The sequence below is a fragment of the Lemur catta genome, chromosome 11 (assembly GCF_020740605.2).
Source record: "Lemur catta isolate mLemCat1 chromosome 11, mLemCat1.pri, whole genome shotgun sequence".
Classification (NCBI taxonomy): Eukaryota; Metazoa; Chordata; class Mammalia; order Primates; family Lemuridae; genus Lemur; species Lemur catta.
The window spans coordinates 93,319,371-93,340,802 of NC_059138.1; the positions used below are offsets into that span (position 1 = coordinate 93,319,371).

Here is a 21,432-nt window from a genome sequence, read left to right on the forward strand (position 1 = left end):
AGAGGGGACCAGGGGACTTGGGGTAACCAGTGGACCAAACCTGCCCGTGGATCCTAAAGTGCATGTGCTCCTCTGTGACTCTGGTCACTCTGTGACTGCAGGGGGGCCGAAGAGCCCCAGAGGTGGGCCCAACACAACAAAACCTGCTGCATCAGTTCCCTTTTCCTCGCTCAGGAGACTGTGACAAAGTGGCAGGTGAGCCCCTTTCTCAGGGATCTGAGGGCTCAGGCTGCAGCCGAATGTCCCTGCGCACCTGCAGTCCTGCTGTCGGACGACAGGACATCAGTTCAAAGACCTTTCGTCCAGTTTTAATTTTCCCCAGGCGTCTAAAGACCTTGGGTGATTACACTAAACAATTACATCACCATCTGTGAACTTCGTATTAGTACAACTGGCCTAAGTGAAACTGGAATGTTACTTTTCACCCTAAGATTCCAAGAGTAATTTTTGTACAAATGGAAAAGGCAAAAATTCCTTGAAGGATGGCTGTATTTTTCAAATTTCTGAAACTAAGTCTGGCATCTACCCTACTTCACAAGAAAAATACTTAATATTGGACAACTGAAAAAAGAGAATTTTACTTCTTTGCCTTAACACATGCAGCTGGCACGTGACTCGCACCAGACACCTGGGCCGCCCAGCTTGGCAGGGCAGGGCCGAGCGTAGCCAGAGCACCGAGCCCCAGCGCTGGCCCGACACCTGGCTGCGCCCTCAGGCTTGCTGCCAGCCAACCTGTGCCACACCGGGCCCATCGTCACTCAGCACAGCCCACCAAGGAAGAGGAAAGGGCTGTCAACCAGCGCAGGGCTTTCCAGGCTAAGAAGCCGGGAACAGACGGCACGTCTACAGAAAAACACCCTGCCCCGTGGATAAGCCCTGTAAGCGGCCTTCCTCCTACCTGTAGATTCCAGGGGGGAAAGGACATCCTTTGTGCTTTTCCGGTACAGCGGACGGGGAGAGAGGCAGGAAATCAGCCTGCGAAAGCTCAAGGCGAGCCAGTTCCTCCTCCCCGACACCTTTCTACGTGTTCAGATGCCATCACCCAAACGTGCCACAGCCGCAGGACCCCGAGAGCTCCTGCCATGGCATTTTTCATCTGAGCAGCAACAAACTCAGAGCTGTAAGCTGCCCAAGAAAGATTTGTTGCTTTTCCCGAAGTGTGACAAGAGAATTCCTCAAATCCTTGCAAGTCACAGGATCTGGCTGTGACTTTCTCTTTACTCTGCTCCCTGTGTCAGCTCCAGCCTCTCCCAGATGACCTGACCTTTAACCTCTTGACCTGATGCCCTCAGTTATTCGGGGCCTGGGTGCGAGAACTCTGGGCACCAGGTGCCCCCACACTCCCAGGCATAGGGTTTGCCTGCAAACCCAATTTCAAGTTCAGGGGGGCACCAAGATGTTTTGTAAAAATTCCTTTAAAAAATAGTTTGCTTATGTGACATGTCTGCAGGCTGTTTAACAGCACTGTCTTCTCTCTATGTGCGAAGCCCAGAGACCTGCAGTTCCTGTGCTCGGGGCAGAGGGATGGGGACGCCTTCCTAAGGACCGGCCCCATTCTGGCACCCCTAGCTGGACTTGCCATCGGCTGTTGAGTGGCTTGTCAAGGATGGTATTGCCAAGGCTGGGAGTTCTACTCCCAGACACTGAGGCTGAAACATGCCAGCAGGCGGGATGCGTGGGCAGTGCCACCACAGGGGGAGAGCACGCAAAGGGACCAGCAGACCGGAGCAGGGGCCCTGGGAATCACAGACAGAACACGCTCCCCTGAGATCAGCCCCCGGGCTTTTCCTACCAAGGCAAGAGCTCTGCGTCACCTTTCAAAGCGCCTCAAGTGGTGAGTGCTCTCAGGAGCTGACCCTGGGACGAGAAGGGCCATCACACCTGGCTCTGGCCACAGGAGGCCTCCTCGGCTCACCCACCAGCAGTGTGGAGAAGGTGGGGCAGATTCCCACCGGCCGGAGATGCCGCCTGCCAAGGGAGGTGGCCAGCATCCCGAGGGCTGTCGGGGAGGCTGCAGACACCAGCACCCAGGTGGCTCTTCTCTCAGGGGAAAGAAAAGCACCTCCTAAGGGCTATGTTGGGAACTGTCCTCACCTTTTCTAAAGCCATCCCTCCTTTCTGAGTGTGGAAAAGGCTCAATATCATTACAGGTCTAATACCTTTATCCAAACTGAGTATCCCTTATCCTAAATGCTTGAGACCAGAAGTGTTTTGGATTTGGAATTTTTCAGATTTTGGAATATTTGTATTACACTTACTGGTTCAGCATCCCAAATCCAAAAATCTCAAATCTGAAATGCTCCAATGAGCATTTCCTTTGAGGATCAAGTTGGACCTCAGAAAGTTTCAGATTTTGGAGCATTTCAAATTAATTTGGAGCATTCAAATTTTGGGTTTTCAGATTTGTGCTTTGAAATCCTCAATTTCGGCGGCCATATATGGAGTAAAACCGTGTCAGAATCAGGTGCCTTGCGCCCTCGGTGATCAGGGGCCTGGGCTGCAGTCTGCCGTGGCATCTGCCGTGTGGACTGGGAAGCACTGCCCACGTCTTGCTCCAGCCACAAGCCTGGGCCGTGTCCACGTCCCCGCGAGAACACCCAGCACCTCACCTGAGAAAGGAAATTCCTACAAGAGATGGCACTGCCTGCAAATGTGGGGGTGCGGTGGCTCTGCCCTGAGAGCAGGTGGGTGCCAGAAGGGCCCAGGAACACCCCTAGGACATCACCCAGGACAAAGAATCCCCTGCAGGCCCCTGGCTCTCACACCCCACTCCAGAGGGTCAACGCTGAGACACCGGCGGGCTGTCAAATAGGACCCAAAACTGGAGCCAAATGTTCCTTTTTCTTTTTTTTTAGTCATTTCACTTGCTCCCCTTTCTTTTTTTCTCTTTTAAACTTATTTCAAAAGTATTATTGTCCTTAGTGTACATTAAGTCCATCTGTAAATTCGAGAAAAAATAATAAGGTGTATAAATATCACATCACTAAGAATACTGAGTACACGTGGATATTTCATTTTCTACTCCCTCAGAGCAAACTGTTCTTCATTTGGGTGATTATTTCTCAAGTTTTAACATGTCATTTATCTACTGTGTGATGTTCTGGAAATCAAGGGGTATCACAAGAAATATATACATCAAAATTCCTGAAGTCTTCCTTGTATGTTAAAATTTTACGTGTATCTATTCCCATTTTCTATGTGCCCCAAGTGTTCAATTATATCTGTATACTAAATATCTGCACAAGTCCCTTCCACAGTTGTTTTCAAATGAAAAGAACATTCGACTTTTAAATGGGCTTTCAACAATAATCATCATATATGGGTCCAATGAAACAGATTCATTTCTGAAGTGTTATATATATTTTTTCATATATATAATATAATATGCATGTACCTACACACATTCTTCAGGTTTCCCACTATGGTTTAATTTCCAAGTTGTGTGTGTGTCAACAGATGCCTCTGGCAGCCTCACAGACCACTGTAGGATCCACTCATGATGTCCCGGGCTGGAGCTTAAAAGGACAGCGTCCATGGGAACATCTGACAGCACAGTCACTAACTGTGGACCTACTGCATGAGCCTGGCAGGAGAGAGCTATTGGTGACAATGGAGAAGCCGTCTGTTGTCACACAAACTTGCCAGCAATCAGTCGAGATGGGTGAGAAACCACACGGTTCTATCAGATTCTGCAAGAAGTGCACCATGTGCCTGAAAGTACAGGTGGAGCTGGAAAACAGTGATTTGAAGTAAGTTCACTCAAATTCATAGTGCATTACGTAGGCTTAATTGTACAATATCAGCTGGAAGCATGCTGCTCAGCTAAATGAATATGCCAGAGGTTTGAATTTCATTTATTAATCTTTCAAAAAGGTTCGTGAGAAGAATTTAGAACTATGGGAAGTTTACAATCTGTGTTGTTTTTCTCTCCTTCAAAAACATGGAATATAGCTGTTGATTTAGAGAAAATTCTGATTTTAAATACTTGCCAATGATTTTGTAAATACCACATTTTATCCAATATGAATTTAAGCAAAAGTCTGCTAAAAGCTTCTTTACCTGAACTAGACACCTGAACAAACAAAACAAAGCAAAATCCTCAATGGGTTCTGTAAATATTAATAGAAAATATTTTCAAATATTCCAGGATATAAAATATTCTCTTGCTCTCTAGGCACAACACACACACACACACACACACACACACACACACACACACACACACACACACACACACACACACACACACACATATACACGCGCACACTGTCCAGGCATTTCTGACCAGCTCTGAGAGATGTCATGTAAGACCTAAACTTAGATAAAATGGCTTTAATGCGCCGATTCCCCGTGGGGCCCCTGCACGTGGCTGCAGCCGTAACCGCGGCTCCCCTCCTCCCATCAGCGGGACAGGTGCTCCCTGCAGCGTGGCGGCCACTGTCCGGACCCCGCCGCAGCCCACAGGTGTGCAGCAAGCCCCACACGGCTCTCAGTCACTGCGCCTGAGCCCCTGGGAAGTTACTGCTTCAACCATCCAAGGCCAGATTCTCAAAGCACCAGAAGGGAGACGGCTGGGAGGGAGGAAAGTAAAATTTTCGTAGAAAGGGAAGCGGCAGGAGAGTCAAGGACAACACAGAGCCTGCCTGCTAGTTTGGCAGGGGACCAAGCGGTCACACCTTTGGCATTTGGCAGCAGGGGTCTGCATCTGACAGCACATGGAGCTCCCCAGTGGTTGTCCCCACCCGGACGCACCCCTACCTAGTCCTAGGTGAGGGTGGTGCTCCACTAGAGTCCAGCTGTTGTCATCCACGCAGTGACTTTTGTAAACCAGCAGTTGGCACAGGTCCCTGGCTGTCATGTCTGAGAGAATCTCCACCACTTTGCTTGTCCCATCTTCACTAAAGACTTTAACATCCTGCAACACACAAAGGGGACACTTACAGATAAACAACTCGGGGTCCTGAAGAAATAAGAGCTGAAACAAAACAATCAGAAAAACAATCAGGAGCCTCTGACACATGTGCAATTGTTTATCTGAGCCACCAATGGGTCTCCGCCCACTGCGGTGAGGCAGGACGAGGCCACCGAGCCTCCCTTCCCTCCTCCCCTCCGACCTCCACGGGGCAGAGCAGGTGGGATCACCACACCACATTCTTACAGCACCCAGATGCCCCACGGGAACACACTTCTTATGAAGTCACAGGATTCATTTAAAATGCCGCTGGTGGTCTCGGGGCTGGAAATTTTACAGTTGAACCAATTGCAAAAACATGCAAAGTAACAAAAAATCCCAAAGTCATCCTCTTCCCATCGTAACTCTTGATGGTTCCATGTACTCTCTGCTCCGGGCCCAGTGGCCGGCACCCAAAGCCTTTCCTGTGGGACCCCGCCCCCCAACAGTCCCCAAGGCATAGGGTGAAGCTGAGATAAATTAATAAGAAAGTGCTGAAATTTAAAACAGTAAAAAGAAGGGTACAGGGAGAACACAGTCAACATTCCTCAGCCCCTTGCTCCTACGAAGTACAAGCAAGCTCCACCTTCCCAGTACCGCTCAGACCCGTTAGAACCGAACAGCTCCTAGGCAAGGGATGGTCAAGTGAAGTTCAGGGGGTTACAAAGACACCCTGCCTGGGCCACAGCGCCGCAGCGATGCGCCTTTCAGGGAATGTGAGGTGCTTTAAAAACCTTCCCTCAGCAGCATAGCAAAGACAGTCGGAGGAACAAGACGGCATTTTAAATCAAGACTGCCTCTTGCAAGGACGTTTGTTCCTGTCCCTCCACCATCCTGGCTGGCTGTGCCCTGGCAGGAGAGCTACCCGCCCACCTGCCCCCGCCAGGCTCCCAGGCTGCCTCACACGGGGTCCCCGGGCCGTGGATCAGACCCCCGGGCAGGCGACTGCACCCCACAGGCTGGGCCCCCTGCTTCCACGCGCTGGGACCGGCGTGGGGATGGGGACAGCAGCCACGATGACAACTCTCAAACTAATAGTCCAGGAAAGTCCACGTGACGCTCTCCCACAGCAGTGGGGTCACAGGCCGGCTGTGAGAGGCTGGAGCACGTGCGTTCTCCGAATCTCCAAATAATCTCTGTCCCCACAGCTGATGCATCTGTGGCAGCCTTAGAGCTGATCTTCCAGCCGGCCTTAAATGTCGGCCTGTCCTGACAGTCTCACTCCATCACTCCCTGCTCTCTCTGGCCCCTGCTCCTGCGTTCTGAGCCCAGTGCTTACTTCCCTGGAACTTCGCTTTCCGTGGCGGGAAGTCTGACAGCAGAGGGCGCAGGCTGGGAAGGACGCCCGCTGCATCGGGAGGGGACTGCACCCACCACGGCACAGCCCGACCCTCCCACAGCTGCCGGCCAGCTGTCACCCTGTGGCTGGGAAGTGGTCCACGTCACTCTAGCCTGCAGCTGCCAGGTCAGGGGGCTTCAGCGACAGCAGGGAGGGCCCTTCTCTGAGCAGCAGGTGAGGCTCCTAGGGTGGGTGGGACCAGCCTGGGGACCTGGGCGGGCGAGTGGCGTGACCACCCCTGCCGGACCCTCTCAGCCACTCTCCCAACAGGGAGAAATCCCAGGGCCGGGGCTAGACCAGGACTGAGGGCCTTGTTTTCAACTCACATTCATATTTATAGAAACCCACTCATTCTCTTCTGGAATTTACGTGCCACTCAGTGGAAGTATTACTTCCACCCAACAAGTGAAATATTCAAATCCAGCTGGCATGACTAAGCCTATAAAATAGTATCTAATTTAAACAAGAAAGATCTGTCTCTGGTCTCTAGGTAAGAACTGTATTAAAATGTGCTGACATAAAAGAAAAACAGAAGTTTGGAAGACTGATGCATCCACACGCTGCCTTGCACACGCGCCAACCGCAGCAGGGCCGTGTCCTCCGCACCAGCGGTGCTTCCCCCGTGTTCTCTCTGCCGAGTTTCTGAACGAGATTATCTGCAATCACGATAAACACGATCTTCTCTAGGAAACTGAAATCATGCTGAGCTGTGTGGTTCACGCCTCTCAGGTCCACGTACCACGTCTTCTGCCCAAATCGGTCACGGCACAAGTTTTCTCATTTTCTCCTCAGCCCTCCTGCACCTTTCTTCCTCCCCTTGGCCCCTGTCGCTGCATGGCCGCCCCCCAGGGGTCTACACACAGTGTGCGTGTTCAGAGCTGAGATGCGCTTGGCCACACGTCCCTGGCGGGACCCGAGGGGCAGGGTGGGCAGAGCAAGGAGCCAGACATAAAGGCAGGCTCCCGCCCTCCCGCCGCCCCTGCGAACTCACCCGTGCGCTTGACCACACGGGAGATCAAGCCCCGACACGGAACACCAAGAAAACGATTATACACTGGGCCGATGCTTGGAGCTATGAATGCGAACGCTTGTAGCGAATACGCAAGGCACAAAGGCTCCTTTTACAGGGGACAGCCAGCCACTTGCCTCGTTTAGTGACCACCTGGGCAGTGCCAGGGGCTCAGGGCAGCAGCCCTGGGCCTTCCTGCTCAAGCCTCTGGCACAGGGCGGGCCCAGAAGGTTCAGGGCCGCTGTCCCCCGGCGGCTCACAGCTGAGCAGGGGAGATCCCTACCACAGGCAGTTACCTTCCAGGCTGTGGCGTGCCCCGGGAATACAGGAATCTGGGCAACAGCAGGAAGGGGTGGGGAAGCTGGACACCCGCGGTTCCATCTCAGCTCTCTGTGACCTGCCAACGACGTGGTTTCCTCATCTGCACCGGGGGCACTGCGCTGAGAATCAGTCACGCACGCAAGGCACCGCGCTCAATGTGTGGAGCTCCGGCACTCGTTCTGACCTGTCCAGGCGCGGGGTCGGGGTTGCAGTGAGGAGCTCTAGAGTCAGACTGGGCCACAACCCTGCTTCATCAGTAACTAAGCGGTGGGAACTCGGCCGAGATGTCCAGCCTCTGTGCCTCAGTCCCCCTATCTGTGAAACGGGACAGGTGGGTAGCACTGGCCTGGCAGTGTCAGTACGACGTGGGTTGAGGAGATACCCTCCTGAAATGCTCCCAGCCACCTGCACCTGCCCTCCGTGGGGTGTGCTGGACCCAACACGGACCTGGGAACGCGGGCTCCAGCTGAAGGGGAGAGGGGAAGAACCCTGAGGCTGCTTCTGACTCAGGGTTCCAATCCTGAGATTGCAAACCTCAGGACTGCTAAGACGCGGCAGGAACAACTCCATCACAAGAGCCCAGCCCTCAATCCTCAATTTCCTTCTCTCTACTGCAAAGGAAACTAAATGGCTAATTGCTTTTAAAAATAAAACAGTAATATTAAAGAGGGTATAATTATGTCAACAGCATGAAACTCTCTCTTTTTAGAGTTAGTAGGGGGAGAAAGGCTTTGCCAAGCTACCCAGCCCGCTGTCTGGCTTAGCACTGCATAGTGGCACAGAAGCTCTGCGGTGGTAATAAGATGTTCCGTTGTTCCCAGACTTTCTGTTGTCACATTTTGTACATTTTTATACATAGACTAACTGTACAGAAGGAAACGCAAGAGCTTAATTTTTTGCAAACTTGAAGGAAGGCGTTTAAGAACAATTACAGTTGAGGGTATGCACCTCCATGGCCCCAAACTCCACTCTGAGCGCCTGGCTTTTTGACTCGGTGCCCCACACGAGGTAGACAACAGGGGATCAACTTGGTCCCTCCTGCTGTCAACCTCAGCATGGACCCTCACTCTCGCTTCATGTGACAGGCAGGCCTTATTGCTGCTGGCTGACTTGCAGGCTTTAGGTAATCTCATTACTAAATTCAAAAGATCTCTTGACTTTGCCTGTGAGCCTTTGCTAAAGGCTCAGCAATAATCACCCTGTAAAAATAAGCCTGGCCTCTGCAGAGCACGGACTGACCCAGAGTAGCTGAGGTCCACCCCACAGAGACCTCCGAGGGAGTCAGAGCTAGCAGCTCTTGGGCCCAGTTTCGTTAGTTCTTCTTCCTCCAACTTACGAAAGCTCCCTTAGGATGTAAACTGGGCTTTTCACGAACTGCTGAAGTCTCTTGTAAATACAAGTGGGTAAACATGTGGGAGATGCCAGGTTGTAGCCGAGAGCAGGCGTCCCCAAGGGTCACTGTACAAAGTAGGCAGATGTGCTGGTGAGACACCCACAGACTCCGGGTTGGGTGCCCAATCCTGCCTTGACTCTGTGGGTCCTCGAGGAGAGAACGCAGGATCCCTGTGCCCAGGCGGGTGGAGGGCACCCTAACTCTGAGGTAGGTGTCACTGCTCCCTCTGACCAGAGCAGGAATGTTTGTCTGGAAGCTTGCCCAACACCAAGGAGATGGAAAGGACTAAAGCCAGGATCCGAGCCCAGGGCTCCTTGCTCTGCCTTTCTCCTCCAGTAGCAAGCCACGTGCCAGCACCGCAGAATCTTCCCTCCCAGGAGGCTCCAAGGCGTCACGCAAAAAGGCCTTCTTTATTTTTATTTTTTCGAGATGGGGTCTCACTCAGTTGTCCAGGCTGGGGTGCAATGATGCAATCATAGCTCACTAGAAGCTCAAACTCCTAGGCTCAAGCAATCCTTTTGCCTTAGTCTCCTGAGTAGCTAGGGCTACAGGCATATGCTACCACGCCCAGAGAATTTTTCTATTCTTTTTTAAAGAATGGGTCTTGCCATGTTGCCTAGGCTGGTCTCAAACTCCTGACCTCAAGTGATCCTCCTGCCTTGGCCTCCCAAAGTGCTGGGATTACAGGTGTGAGCCACCACGCCCAGCCTTGAAAAGGCTTTTGATTTAAGGGCCCCAAAGCCCTCAAATTGGGTGGGCCCTTGAAGCCTAGGAGGTTTGGGGATATGTTAAATTTACTCCAGACTAGGGCAGAACCAACCAGGGCAGGTTAAGCTAATCTTAATGAAAAAGAATATAATTCTACCAATTTTTTTTCTGTTCCAAATTAATGGTGTTACTTCGCGATATAAGGGATGCTAACTGGAATGCTGCACATAATCATGTGGCTCTATTCACCATCAAGAGAACACACATAATAAAACCGTTCAATTACAGTGACTCCACTTACTTTAGAGAAACTCTTTATAATCTATAGATTTAAAGTTTTCAGTAGAATTACAAATATTTTAAGTCCTTGCAAACCCTTTCTAAAGGAGATAATGTTTTAAAAATAACTTTGAAAATAGTTCTGGAAGGTCCAGCATGGTTTTCGGAGACTGAGAGGAGCTGTCAGCGATGGGTCTCGGCGGCACCGGAGCCGGCAGCTCGGTCCTCATCAGCCGCCTCTGCCCGGTTTCACACCAGGAAGGCGGCCTTGCTTGGAAGAATCAATTTTGACTTGCTCATCGGAATTTTTTTTTTAACTTTTCCAAAATGGATATGCATAGCCTGTCATTTTGACAAAAGCAATTTTTATAAAGTGGTATCATTTTGTAGAACATAAAATTGAAAGCTACTTAAAAAAATCTTCATTGGTGGGTTGAAGCGGAACAAAGAGAAGACAGCATGTTATGAAAGGCATCTAGGCTGCCGCCAATACAGGCGTCCTGCTGGCGTCACCTGCAGCAGGTCTGATCCGGGCTGGGGGTGCCACCACAGGGCCCTTCCCAGAGAGGGAGGGACCCTCTTGCAGCTACTGTCCTTTGGGGCTTAGATTCCAAAAGGAACTCAGCTGCTTTGCTTTACAGCTGGAGATTTCTGTTTTCAGATGTGACTCCTTCGTGAGTATATTTTGGGGGAGAAATCGACATTCGAAGAAAGATAGCTTAGCTGTAAATGTTGGCGATTCCCAAATTGTGGCCACACGCCATAATTTAAATTTCCACTTTAATCGCCCATGGTCAGGACAGCGGCAGGTCCAGCACAGAGACATGCTGGAGAAATGGCCACACCCCTCAGGGTAACCTTCACATGAGGGACACCCCAGGAAGCTTGTGCACATTCGGTGATCACTGTGACAACACGTCGGGATCACTGCGGGGGCTGAGCACTGAGCCCTGTCCCCCAGAAGGCTCTGAGCGTCCAAAGGACGCTGTACCCTACAAGTGTACTTGCCCCGGAGTCAGACATTGCCACAAAGCTGGATCACGAGGGAAATTTTCCTCCTTCAGTCTCAAGCCTACGAGGAGAGCCGCATTCCTCCTCCTCCCTCCGGCCAATTGGCCACCCAAAGCACCTCATGTCTATAATTCTTCTTCTCCTCTGCCATCTCACTGAGCTCATCCACGACACCCAGGAGCATGGGCCCAAGTTCTTCCGAAATCTTACTGCCTCCTACCTAACCTACTCCTTGCCCCTGGCTCCCCGCACTGAGTTATTCTTTCCTGTGGATGGACAGAGGGTTCGTGTGGTGGTGACAGGGCCTCCGAGTGGGACAGGGCCTCCGAGTCCCCCAGCCTTAGCTTCGCCAGGGCCCAACTCTTCGGAGCCCAACAAAGGCGCTGTATGCTTCCCTGAGCAGCGGATCCGCACACACGACACGGATACGACACCACCAGGGCTGGGCTCGTGGGAACACACTCATGCCAACGGACAAAAGAGCACCACTGCTGTCACTGGGAACGTTTCTGCTCTCTCTCCTCTCCTGAGAGGACAGAGGGCAGCATTTTGTTTGCTCTTCCTGGCTCTGCTCTGCCCACCTACCTGCTCCTCTGTCTGGTGACACAGCCCTGGGGAAGAGTTGCTCGCACCACTTCCACTACACCTGAATTTTACCCTCATCCGAAACAATCTGGCCGTGGCCTTCATTACAAACCCAAAGCTGCTTCCACTCTCAGCCAAAACGTTTTGCTAGTGACTGTTTGAATCTTCCCTCCGGTGCTCCAGCAAGACGTCCTTGTCTGAATGGCGTCCTTCTAGTTCCCAGGACAAGGCCTCCAGGCCAGGGCTGCTGGGGTGTGCAAGGGGCACACAAGTCCCCCCTAAGGGCATCCTGAAAGCCCTGGCACCGTGTAACAAGGACACATTCTTGGGAGCTGGGAATGGCAGTGAGTTTAGAACACACAAGGAAAAGGACGTCCTTCAGGGCAGGGACCACTGGGGGCACTCACTCCCCTGTGTGTAAGGACAATGACAGCAGCTGAGAGCCGCTGCCACCCGAGGTCTCCACACAGCTGTGTGAAACGGGGAGGGCAGAACCACGAGTTCCAGATAAACACACACAAGGGGGACCTTCACAAACACAAACACGTGAGCAGCTGGAGGGCCAGCAAGTGTCCCTCCCTGCTCTCCCTGCCCCTGCCTGTCTCTGCAGTAATCAGCTGGTGACACTGGGCAAGCGCTGGCACTGGGGACTGCCGTTGGTGATGCCCTTCTCTTGGGCTGATGCTTAGGGGCCTGAGGGTTCACTGCGAGCAGGAGGGGCCAGATGCACCCGCAGACTCAGGCTGAGCAGACAGGCCATGAGTGGGCACGGTGCAGAGGGGGTGGAACACCAGGGGTCTGCACAACCCGCTGTTGCTCGCCTGAGGAACAGGGGCTGCGGAGAAGGCAGGGAGCAGGGGTGAGCCACGGGGGCTCTGCACAGAGGCTCCAACCTTTGTCTCTGACCTGCCGCGTGCCTGGGAGTCTCTCTGCCAGTCTTCTCAGTCCCATCGCACCCCTGGGGCAGTAGGCTGAGACCACGAGAGGGGACCACAGAGCACACAGTCAGGACAGGCAGTAAAGTCACACATTTAGAACCAGGGGGCCGGATGGGCCAACCAAAGAGGATGCAGGCTTAGAAACTTCTGACCTCCACACATACACATGTATGTACATGAATGTAAATATATACATACATATATGTACATAAGAACCCACACATGTACACACGTATGCAATACACACAGGTGCACAAGCACATAAGTACATATACATACATGCAAATACATGTACAAACACATGAGCATCTAAATAGACATACACATGAACACATACATATATATACACATATACCAACACACATGCACATATGTATACAGACACATAAAGGCATAATACAAATACATACATATATACACATGCACCGATTTTGTATATACAAACACAAACAACTATATGTACACAATACATATATATATACATGTGTACACATGCACAAATATACACTTATATACAGGTTAAGCATCCCTAATCTGAAAATCCAAAATCTGAAATGCTCCAAAATCTGAAACTTTTTGAGCACTGACATGACACTCAAAGGAAATATTCACTGGGCATTTTGGATTTTGGATTAGGGATACTCAACCAGTAAGTATATTGCAAATATTCCAAAGTCTGAAAACAATCTGAAATCTGAAAAACTTCTAGTCCCAAGCATTTCAGACAAGGAATACTTAATTTGTACCTACACAAACACATGCATAACACATAAATACACAATACACACATGCATGTACACATATATATACCCAATTAATATACACACATGCATAGACACATAAATAAATTATTATAAAAGTAATGTGTTCACTGTAACAAATTTGGAAAATAAGGAACAAAGGGAAAGAAAAAACACTGATAATCACACAGTTCCTAAATCTGCTGTTTCAATCCAAGGGCATACCTATCTAGTATGCTTTTGCACGGATATTTATAAATACATACAATGACACAACTGCGATCATACTGCACACAGTTTTGCAATCAGGCTTGTGTAACCTCACGTCATATCATAAACATTTCCCCAGGTCATCAGCTTCCTTGGATGTTTTAAAGCCTGCAAGGTATTTCTTCATACAGTTGTTCCAAACATGAAGAATTTCCCAATGCTGTCCATAGGGATTTTTTTCTAGTTTTTCATTCTTATCACAGCATTGCCTGGAATGTCTTCATACATGAGCTTTAATGTGTGCTTATTTCCTTTAGATGAATTGTTAGCTGTCAGGCTTCATTAAAACACGTCTCAAATGAGGGAACTATTTCCAAGTATGAAGATGACTGTCCACGTTTTTGGTAGAATACTACTCCTTGAAGTGAAATTTGTTAAGGGATGTCACAGAACTGTGGGCCAGTCCATCTAGCATGTCTGGATCTTCAGTTTCCCATTCAGCAAACACTCACTGAGCATGTTCTCTGTGTGGTCCTCACTGCCCTGTATACCCAGCTTCCCCCACTGCCCAGGCCCCACACCCCAAATTGTCTAAAAGCATCAACTATGGAGAGACATTGTGGCACAGCAGCAAGAGCCTGGACTTTGGAACCTGCCATCCTGGACTGCTGTGTCAACCCTTCTGACTGCCGACGTCCTCAAGGTGAAAGAGGGGATTGTCCCGTATGCTTATGCTGGGGGTCAAACAGGGCAATGCATGAATGTACCTAATGCAGAGTAAACACTCAATACCTGACCATTCCAGACAGAATCATCCACTTTTCTTCTCATTCTGTGGGCAGAGCTGGGGGCACCACATGCCTAAAAGACAACCCTAAGCGCAGCCCCAGCACCAAGATCTCTGCAGCACCCACCGAGACAGTGCTTGGACAGACAGAAAAGTGCTCACCCTGAACTTCTGCTCCACAGACACTGATGGGGACTTAGCCATTTCAGCTCTAAACAGCGGACAATCCTGTAATTAGAGTTTGGTTTTCCAATTAAAGAAGCTGATGCCATACGGCAGTGACGGCCCTTGAAACGAGGAAGTGGTCCCCCCCCAAGCCACCAACCATCAAGGAAGGGGCAGCAGCGGGAGCCTGGCTGAGGGGCCGCAGAGGGGCTCTCCCCTTCAGAAGCCAGGCTGACCACTTGATCTCTAAGAGGGCCAAAAACTCTGATTCGTCCACACTTCTGCTGGGGCAGGTACCCTGCAGCATGAATAATGGGGGTGCAGCCCGTGGGGTGGCCTCAGGCCTGGCCTTTCCTTTGAGACTAGAGCCTTCGCTGCCTTCGGTGGCAGCAAAATTGCTAAAGCCAAGCCCTTCCCAGGGTGGCATCGTCTTTCAGGGAAGTCACTGTACTGGGACTGCAAAGGTGCAGTTTAAATATAATTCTTATTTGATTATTGGGTGTTTTTATGATATTAAGGAATTAGGTATAATGATGGCATTATGGTTCTCATTAAAAAAATTCATGCTATTTTACAGAAAGGCACTAAAACATTTACAGGTGAATGTGGTGGCCGGGATCCGCGTGAAAGCCATTCGAAGGGAGCAGGTGACGGGTGTAGCTGGGACGAGACTGCCAAGGGCTGAGGCTGCGGGCCGGGGGCAGGGCCTCCACCACACTGTCCTGCTACTTCTGCACAGGTTCTAAGTTCTGTGCAGAAAAAGCCTAAACAATCCTTGCACCCCTTCTCCTGTGCTATTAGAAGAGATAAAGCATAAGACTTTTCTTGCCTAATCTGCTTTAAGAATTGAACCAGTATTTCTCTCACTGAACATAAAATTTGGGGAAGAAAGCAATACTCCTTCACTCCCTCCCTCCTTCTAGGACAGTGGTTCTTGGCAGTGGATTTTCCCAAGGGACATCTGGCAGCATCGGGGACATGTGAGGCTGTCAGAACTGGTGTGTGTGGCACTACTGTCACCTAGTGGGTGGAGGCCGAGATGCCACTGAACTGCCTACGACGCACAGGACAGCCTCGGCCCGGGAATGATCCAGCCCCAGATGTCCACCAAGCTGCCTACAGAGCAGGAAACATCTGTGCTAGGTAGCAAGGAAGCAGCGTGACGGGGACATGTCACAAAGAAACAGAAACCAGCCTGAAAGGGGCTTCCACTGGCCAGGTGGGGACAACATGAACATAAAAACAAATGACAGTAATGAATTACAAGCCATTGAATAAAATAATAACTAATGTGTCCTTATAGATTAGTAAATATTGACATAAAAGAGTAGGAGTGAAGGCATTCTTAGTGCAGAATGCCAACTCAAAATGTAGAATGACAGAGTTAGAAAAACCAGACAAGAATCACTGATACGTGACGAAACTAGTCAGTGCATGTCTGGAGGGAGCAGGGCATCGAGACAGCCTCAAACTGTCTTCCTTCAAATTACTTCTTAATTACAACAGGAAAATACAGCTGACTCTTGAACAACACAGGTCCTTCAGGAAACACCTGTCTAGCGCGAGAGGCGTGGGAAGGCTGAGGAATGCTTCACGTCAAGGGGAGTAAAAGAGGTATTAAAGCCAGTGCAAAAAGAGTAACAGGTCGTTACAGGGACAATCGGGACGATCTGCGTGAGGTCTGTAGGTTGAGGACTGCACCCTATTAGTGTTAAATAGCCAGACTTTGGTGACTGTACTGTGTCGTGTGAGTGAGTAACCCTGTTCTTAAGATATAGACTCAGGTATTTAGGAGGAAAGGGGCTTGATGTTTACAAATCAGTTTCAAATGGTTCAGAGAAAAGAATATTGGTATGTGTACACTTAAATGCAGATACAGGCATATACGTATCATTTCTATACACACACACATAGGGACAATTAAAATGATGTAAAATGTGGCACAAATACTAGCAATTGGAGAATTGGGGCAAAGAATATATGAGAATTCTTGGTACTACTACTGCAACTACTTCTCTATAGGCTTACAAGATGAGTGCGTTGCGCACCGTCTGGGGAATGGTCATGCTTGAAGGTGCTGACTCGGGGAGGTGGGGGAGGGGGGAGGGGATGGAGGTATGACTACATGGTGAGTGCCAGGCGCACTGTCTGGGGAATGGACACGCTTGAAGCTCTAACTCAGGGGGATGGGTAGGACATGGGCAATATATATAACCTGAACTTTTGTACCCCCATAATAAGCTGAAATTAAAAAAAAAGAAAAAAAAAAGTTAAAAAAAACACATTGTGTAAAAACACTGATCTGCGCTCTCCTCACCCAGCACTTTGCTGCTGTCTTTCCACGTGGCCAGCAATGGCACCACCATGAGAAGTCGTGAAGATGGCAGCCGGGAGCCCTTGCTGCTGTTTTCACCAGGAGCAAGCCCATCTTTTCTCCATTATGCAGCCGTCTTCACTCTCTTGGATATTTAAGACCCAAAACACAAGGGCACAGCGTGGGTCAATCACAGCCGAGTACCTCACTGGGGTTCAACAAAACAGCCCGAGTGCACAGGTGGTGCTCTGCGAGGCCAGCCCCCAGAAATGGGCCCCTGTAGGTGTGTCTGCACCTGCACAGGAAGGTCCCCCAAGCTGACCATCACGGGGTCCCCATGTCCTGGCCTATGTCCTTTATCGGATGGTTACATGATAGACCGAGCTCAGGCACACAGAGGAGGGACGTGGCACCTCAGCCCACTGCCTTGTCCCTCCCTCTTATGTCTGGGGTCACTCCTCCCTAAAGCAGTATAATGAGTCTACTTTTCAGACAACGTATTGTCTTTATCAGTGCAAGCTATACTCTATGTCTTATTTCAAAGTATGTCATTTATTTATGGTCATCCAGTTGCAGAAAAATTCTTGCCTGAGTCCATCAGGATGCAGGGCAGGTTTTCCTGTTAATTTCTTGAGTAGAGAACCCCTAGTAGGCTCTTCAAGGCCAGTGCCCTGGGCCAGCAGCACGGTCTGAGCAGAGCAGAACACCCGCTCTGCAGTGGTCCCGTCTGCCAAGACCCCATTATCACTGTGGCATGGGTCGGAGGGTGGGACATACAGCTGGACAGACAGGGCAGTGACAGACAGGGCCATGTGGCTGGTACATGGCATGGGTGGAGCTGCTAGTGAAGGAAGACAGGCAGATTTACTGGAAATTTAGGAAAAAGTAAAATTTGAGGGCTGAGAGAGAGCCTAACGGATTACCAAAGGGCTGTAATCTTCAGCCTACGGTCTGGACCATGCAGAAAAGGAGAGCCATGAGGGAAATTTCATAAGTGGCGCTGCTGCTTAGGGCTATATTTTTATTCAATTACAATATTCAAGAAAATGTATTTGTAGATACAATTTTCACCATCAAAATCCCACTTCATCTCCAAAATACATCTGCTACGAATATGGTTTACACTAATAATCTTTATACTACCTGAAGCTCCTTGTTTTTTGGAAAGTAAATTTATATACCATTAAAATGAGATTCTATGATCACAAAAATCCTGGTCACTGGGAAGAGTCAGGAATGGCAATTACTGCAATTTCTTCGAAAAAGCAAAAGGTATCCACTGGCACTCCTTGGCCTCCCAACTTGCTGCTGTTTCAGAACTAAAAACCAGGCAACCCCAGCAAAACTCGCCAGTGAGGATGACCCCTGGCGACCCCAGCCTGAGGCGGGGCTGCAGCTGTGGGCGTGATGTACATGTGTACGCCCAGCACCGCACGGTGGGCACTGACTCCTCCAGAACCAAGTGAGTGAAGGGAGCGACTAAACACAAGTTCAGAAGGTCTGACGCCAGAAAGAGTAAGTACCTGAAACTGACTGTGCACACCCTACCCCCATCCTCCAACCGCCAGGAGCTCTCAGGCTCAGAGAGGTTTCCAGGCAGATATGGAAGCAAATGCTGCCGCGTCAAACCTCTTGGGGTCTGTCCATTTGCTCCCAGACAGGCTCAGTAAACATCGTCTGGAGGTTCTTGAAACTACAGAAACAGCCAATCGAAGTGATGGGTTGCCTGAACGCTGCCTCCCCACCACCCAGGGCACTGTCACTGGAGTCCCAGCGGTGCAAGGCCCTGGGCAGAGAGAAGAACTTGTTCAAGCCATGGCGCAAGGAACCGCACAGCCTGCCGGCAGCCGCCCTCCAAATCATGTCTTCCCATAGTATAAGGGATACGCAGCATTTTGACACTATGTTTAAAAATGAATTTTACAGGCCCACCCATATACTCATAAACACATAAATCTTTTGTTCCAGCAATGACACTGCTGGGCACAAGCCTATTCATCTATCTGCCCGTTCACTCACCCATTAAGTGACCAAAGATCTACGCAATAAGAGTGTTCATTTTAGCTCTGTTTATAATTAGAAAGGACTGCAAACACTAAAACTGTTCATCAACAAGGGGATTTGGTTAAATACACTGCAGTACGTCCATGCAATGAACACCATGAAGCTTTGGGGGAAAACACAAAAATGCACATGAATTTTGCAAAAAGATGTATAAGATACTGTCCACAGTGCTCACCTCTGGAGAATGGGGCAAGAGTAATTACCTGTTTGTAGCATTTGTTTCACTTTGTGCTTTTACCAAGAGCAGTCATTATTTTAAAAATATCAGGGTTTTTTTTTTTTTTTTGTCTCCTGGCTGGACACAGGCAATTTGGTAGTAAATCATGGCCAACTTATTCCTGACTCTCCATCCTGTTTGCATGTTCGCACACAGTCCGCAGAGGGTCATGCTCCGACTGAACCAGCGCTTTGGAAGGAGACGGGGTGGGAGTGGGCTGGGAGTGGGCTGGGAAGAACATCCCTGGGAACGCGTGGGGAAGCAGCCTCCAATGCAGTCGTTTCCTTGGAGGCCTTTTTCTCCCAGGGAGGGGGTGGCTCTCGGACTTGTATGAAGATCCAAAGACTGAAGCTCAGTGTCACACACCGAGACCGACGAGCCCTGCTGCTGGGGGCACCACGGCGCAGCCAGACGCCAGGGAGGCTCCCTCCACCCACCGGCCCTGCGTCGCGCCTCTGGGCATCCACACCTGGGTCTAAAAGTGCCACTAACTGAAGACACGCAGTCTGAGTGCAGCATAAGATAAAATACGACTCCTGGGGAAGAGAACTCGGGTGTGAACGGGACCATTCTCTCTACTGACAGGAATCACAACAGTCTCGGCAAAACATAACAAAGGAGTCACTTACAGTCTCCCAGCTCAAACAATGGCTACGTAGCTATCGCCGTCAATCACAGCATTTTATAACGTGAAAAACAGACAGAAACTGTCAGTGCCACAGAACTGTAAGTGAAATCCCACTGGGGTTTCCAGTAACATCTTTTTTTTTTTTTAAAGAAGATTCATTTTTTAGTAGTAATCAAACTTAATTATGAAACATTAAACCTAAAATGTAACTTGTAATTTTAAAATATTTTAAGATTTGAGTTAGAGTGGGTGAAACTTTCCAAGGCATTCCAGGTCCCCCTGCAGGGGGTGGGGTGGGATGCTCTTTCCTGGCTGCTCACGCGGCAGGTGTGCCCTGGGACCGAGGTGCTGGGGCCTCGGCTCCTGGAACAAAACCCCTGACCTCAAGGAGCTTTTCTTGAGGAGCTTTTCTTGAGCGTGGGGGAAGCGGGCGGCAAGTGGCAGAACCCAAAGGGTGTCCGATGCTGGAAGGGGAAGGAGGAAGGTCTGGGGAAAGGCTGCCGGCAAAGGGCCTCCAGGCAGCAGGGAGGGCTCTGGCTTTTGCCCTGTGTGAGAGCTACTGCCCGGAGGGTGCCGCGCTGGGAGGTCCCACAACGACACAGGCCGGGCAGGCAAAGGAGACCTGGCTCCGACGGCGGAGGCAGGCGGAGACTGTCCACCCCTGGTACATTTGCTGAGGCGGTGGGAGGCTCGCGGGAAAGGGAGTGAGGGAGGCAATCGGGGATTCAGACCCGGGCCGGGGGCTGCGCTGCCCCTCCCTGAGATGGAATTCTCAGCAGGGTCGGGTGCTGAGGGCGGACCCGATGCTGGCTTTGACACAGAGTTGGCAGTGCCTTTTCAATGTTCACGTGGCGGTGCCAGGCGGCACTGGGCTTGGGGAGAGTTAGGATGGGAGGGTAATCCCAGGAGCCTCGGCGCAGAGACAGGATGGAAAGCTGAGAGGGTGAGTTAGCGCAGAGGACAGAGGGGACCCAGCCCTTGGTGACCTGTGCTCAGAGACTGGGAAAAAGAGGACTCAGCGAAGAAAACGGAGAAGAACGGCCAGCAAGGAGGGTGGAAACCAAGACGGAACCGTGGAAAACAAGAGTGCGCCGCGTCTCTAGGACGAGAGAGCCATGAGCCAGAGCCGGCCGAGCGCGGCGACAGTCCCCAAGCTGAAGACTGGGAGCCGCACTGGCTCCACTCATGTGAACGTCACCCTGACGGGGACAAGAGGATTTTAATAGCACAGTGGGGACAGAAGCTGGACTGCTGGTGTGTTTTTGACAAGGTTTAAAAAGGGGCTTTAAGAAATCAAGGAAAACTATCATCTTCCTCCAAAAACAGTAATCTTGGCCCCTGTGACCAAATTTGTGAGGGAACAGCAGGCACAGCCTCGACCCAAGGAGGCACGAAGCCCGTCCTCAGCCGGGCCTGCTGGAGAGCCGCACGCCAGCCCCCCCCCCCCCGGCTCCCCCTGCCCAGGCCTGGGCGCCCCCCTGCCCCCCGCTCCCCACCTCCAGAGCCATCTGCTCCAGCGAAACACGCCGCAAGGCCCAACATACTTCCCCTAAGGGCCAAGACGCTGACCAGGGATTCATTAAGTGGTGCCAGGTCTCTTTCCTGTGACGCTCCCAAGGGGCACTTCTCAGCCGTGCTGCCCGCCCGTGAGGAGAGCAAACACCCCGAGCGGGACCCCAGGCCTCAGAGCCGCTCAGTGTGGGTTGGGCCACATCCCGATGGAAGTGCCGGTGAAGGCCGGCTTCCTCTTCCTCCTGCTCCTGAGTGGCAGCA

General features: G+C 50.7%; 1 protein-coding gene across 1 annotated transcript in view; it reads right to left on the reverse strand.

The window, feature by feature from the left end:
- Positions 1 to 21,432, reverse strand: part of GRB10 (growth factor receptor bound protein 10) — a 98,477-nt gene that overhangs the window by 28,827 nt on the left and 48,218 nt on the right. Inside the window, exon 6 of the mRNA XM_045564735.1 lies at positions 4,759 to 4,915. Coding sequence (XP_045420691.1) covers positions 4,759 to 4,915 — 157 coding nt within the window. The remainder of the gene's footprint in view (positions 1 to 4,758; positions 4,916 to 21,432) is intronic.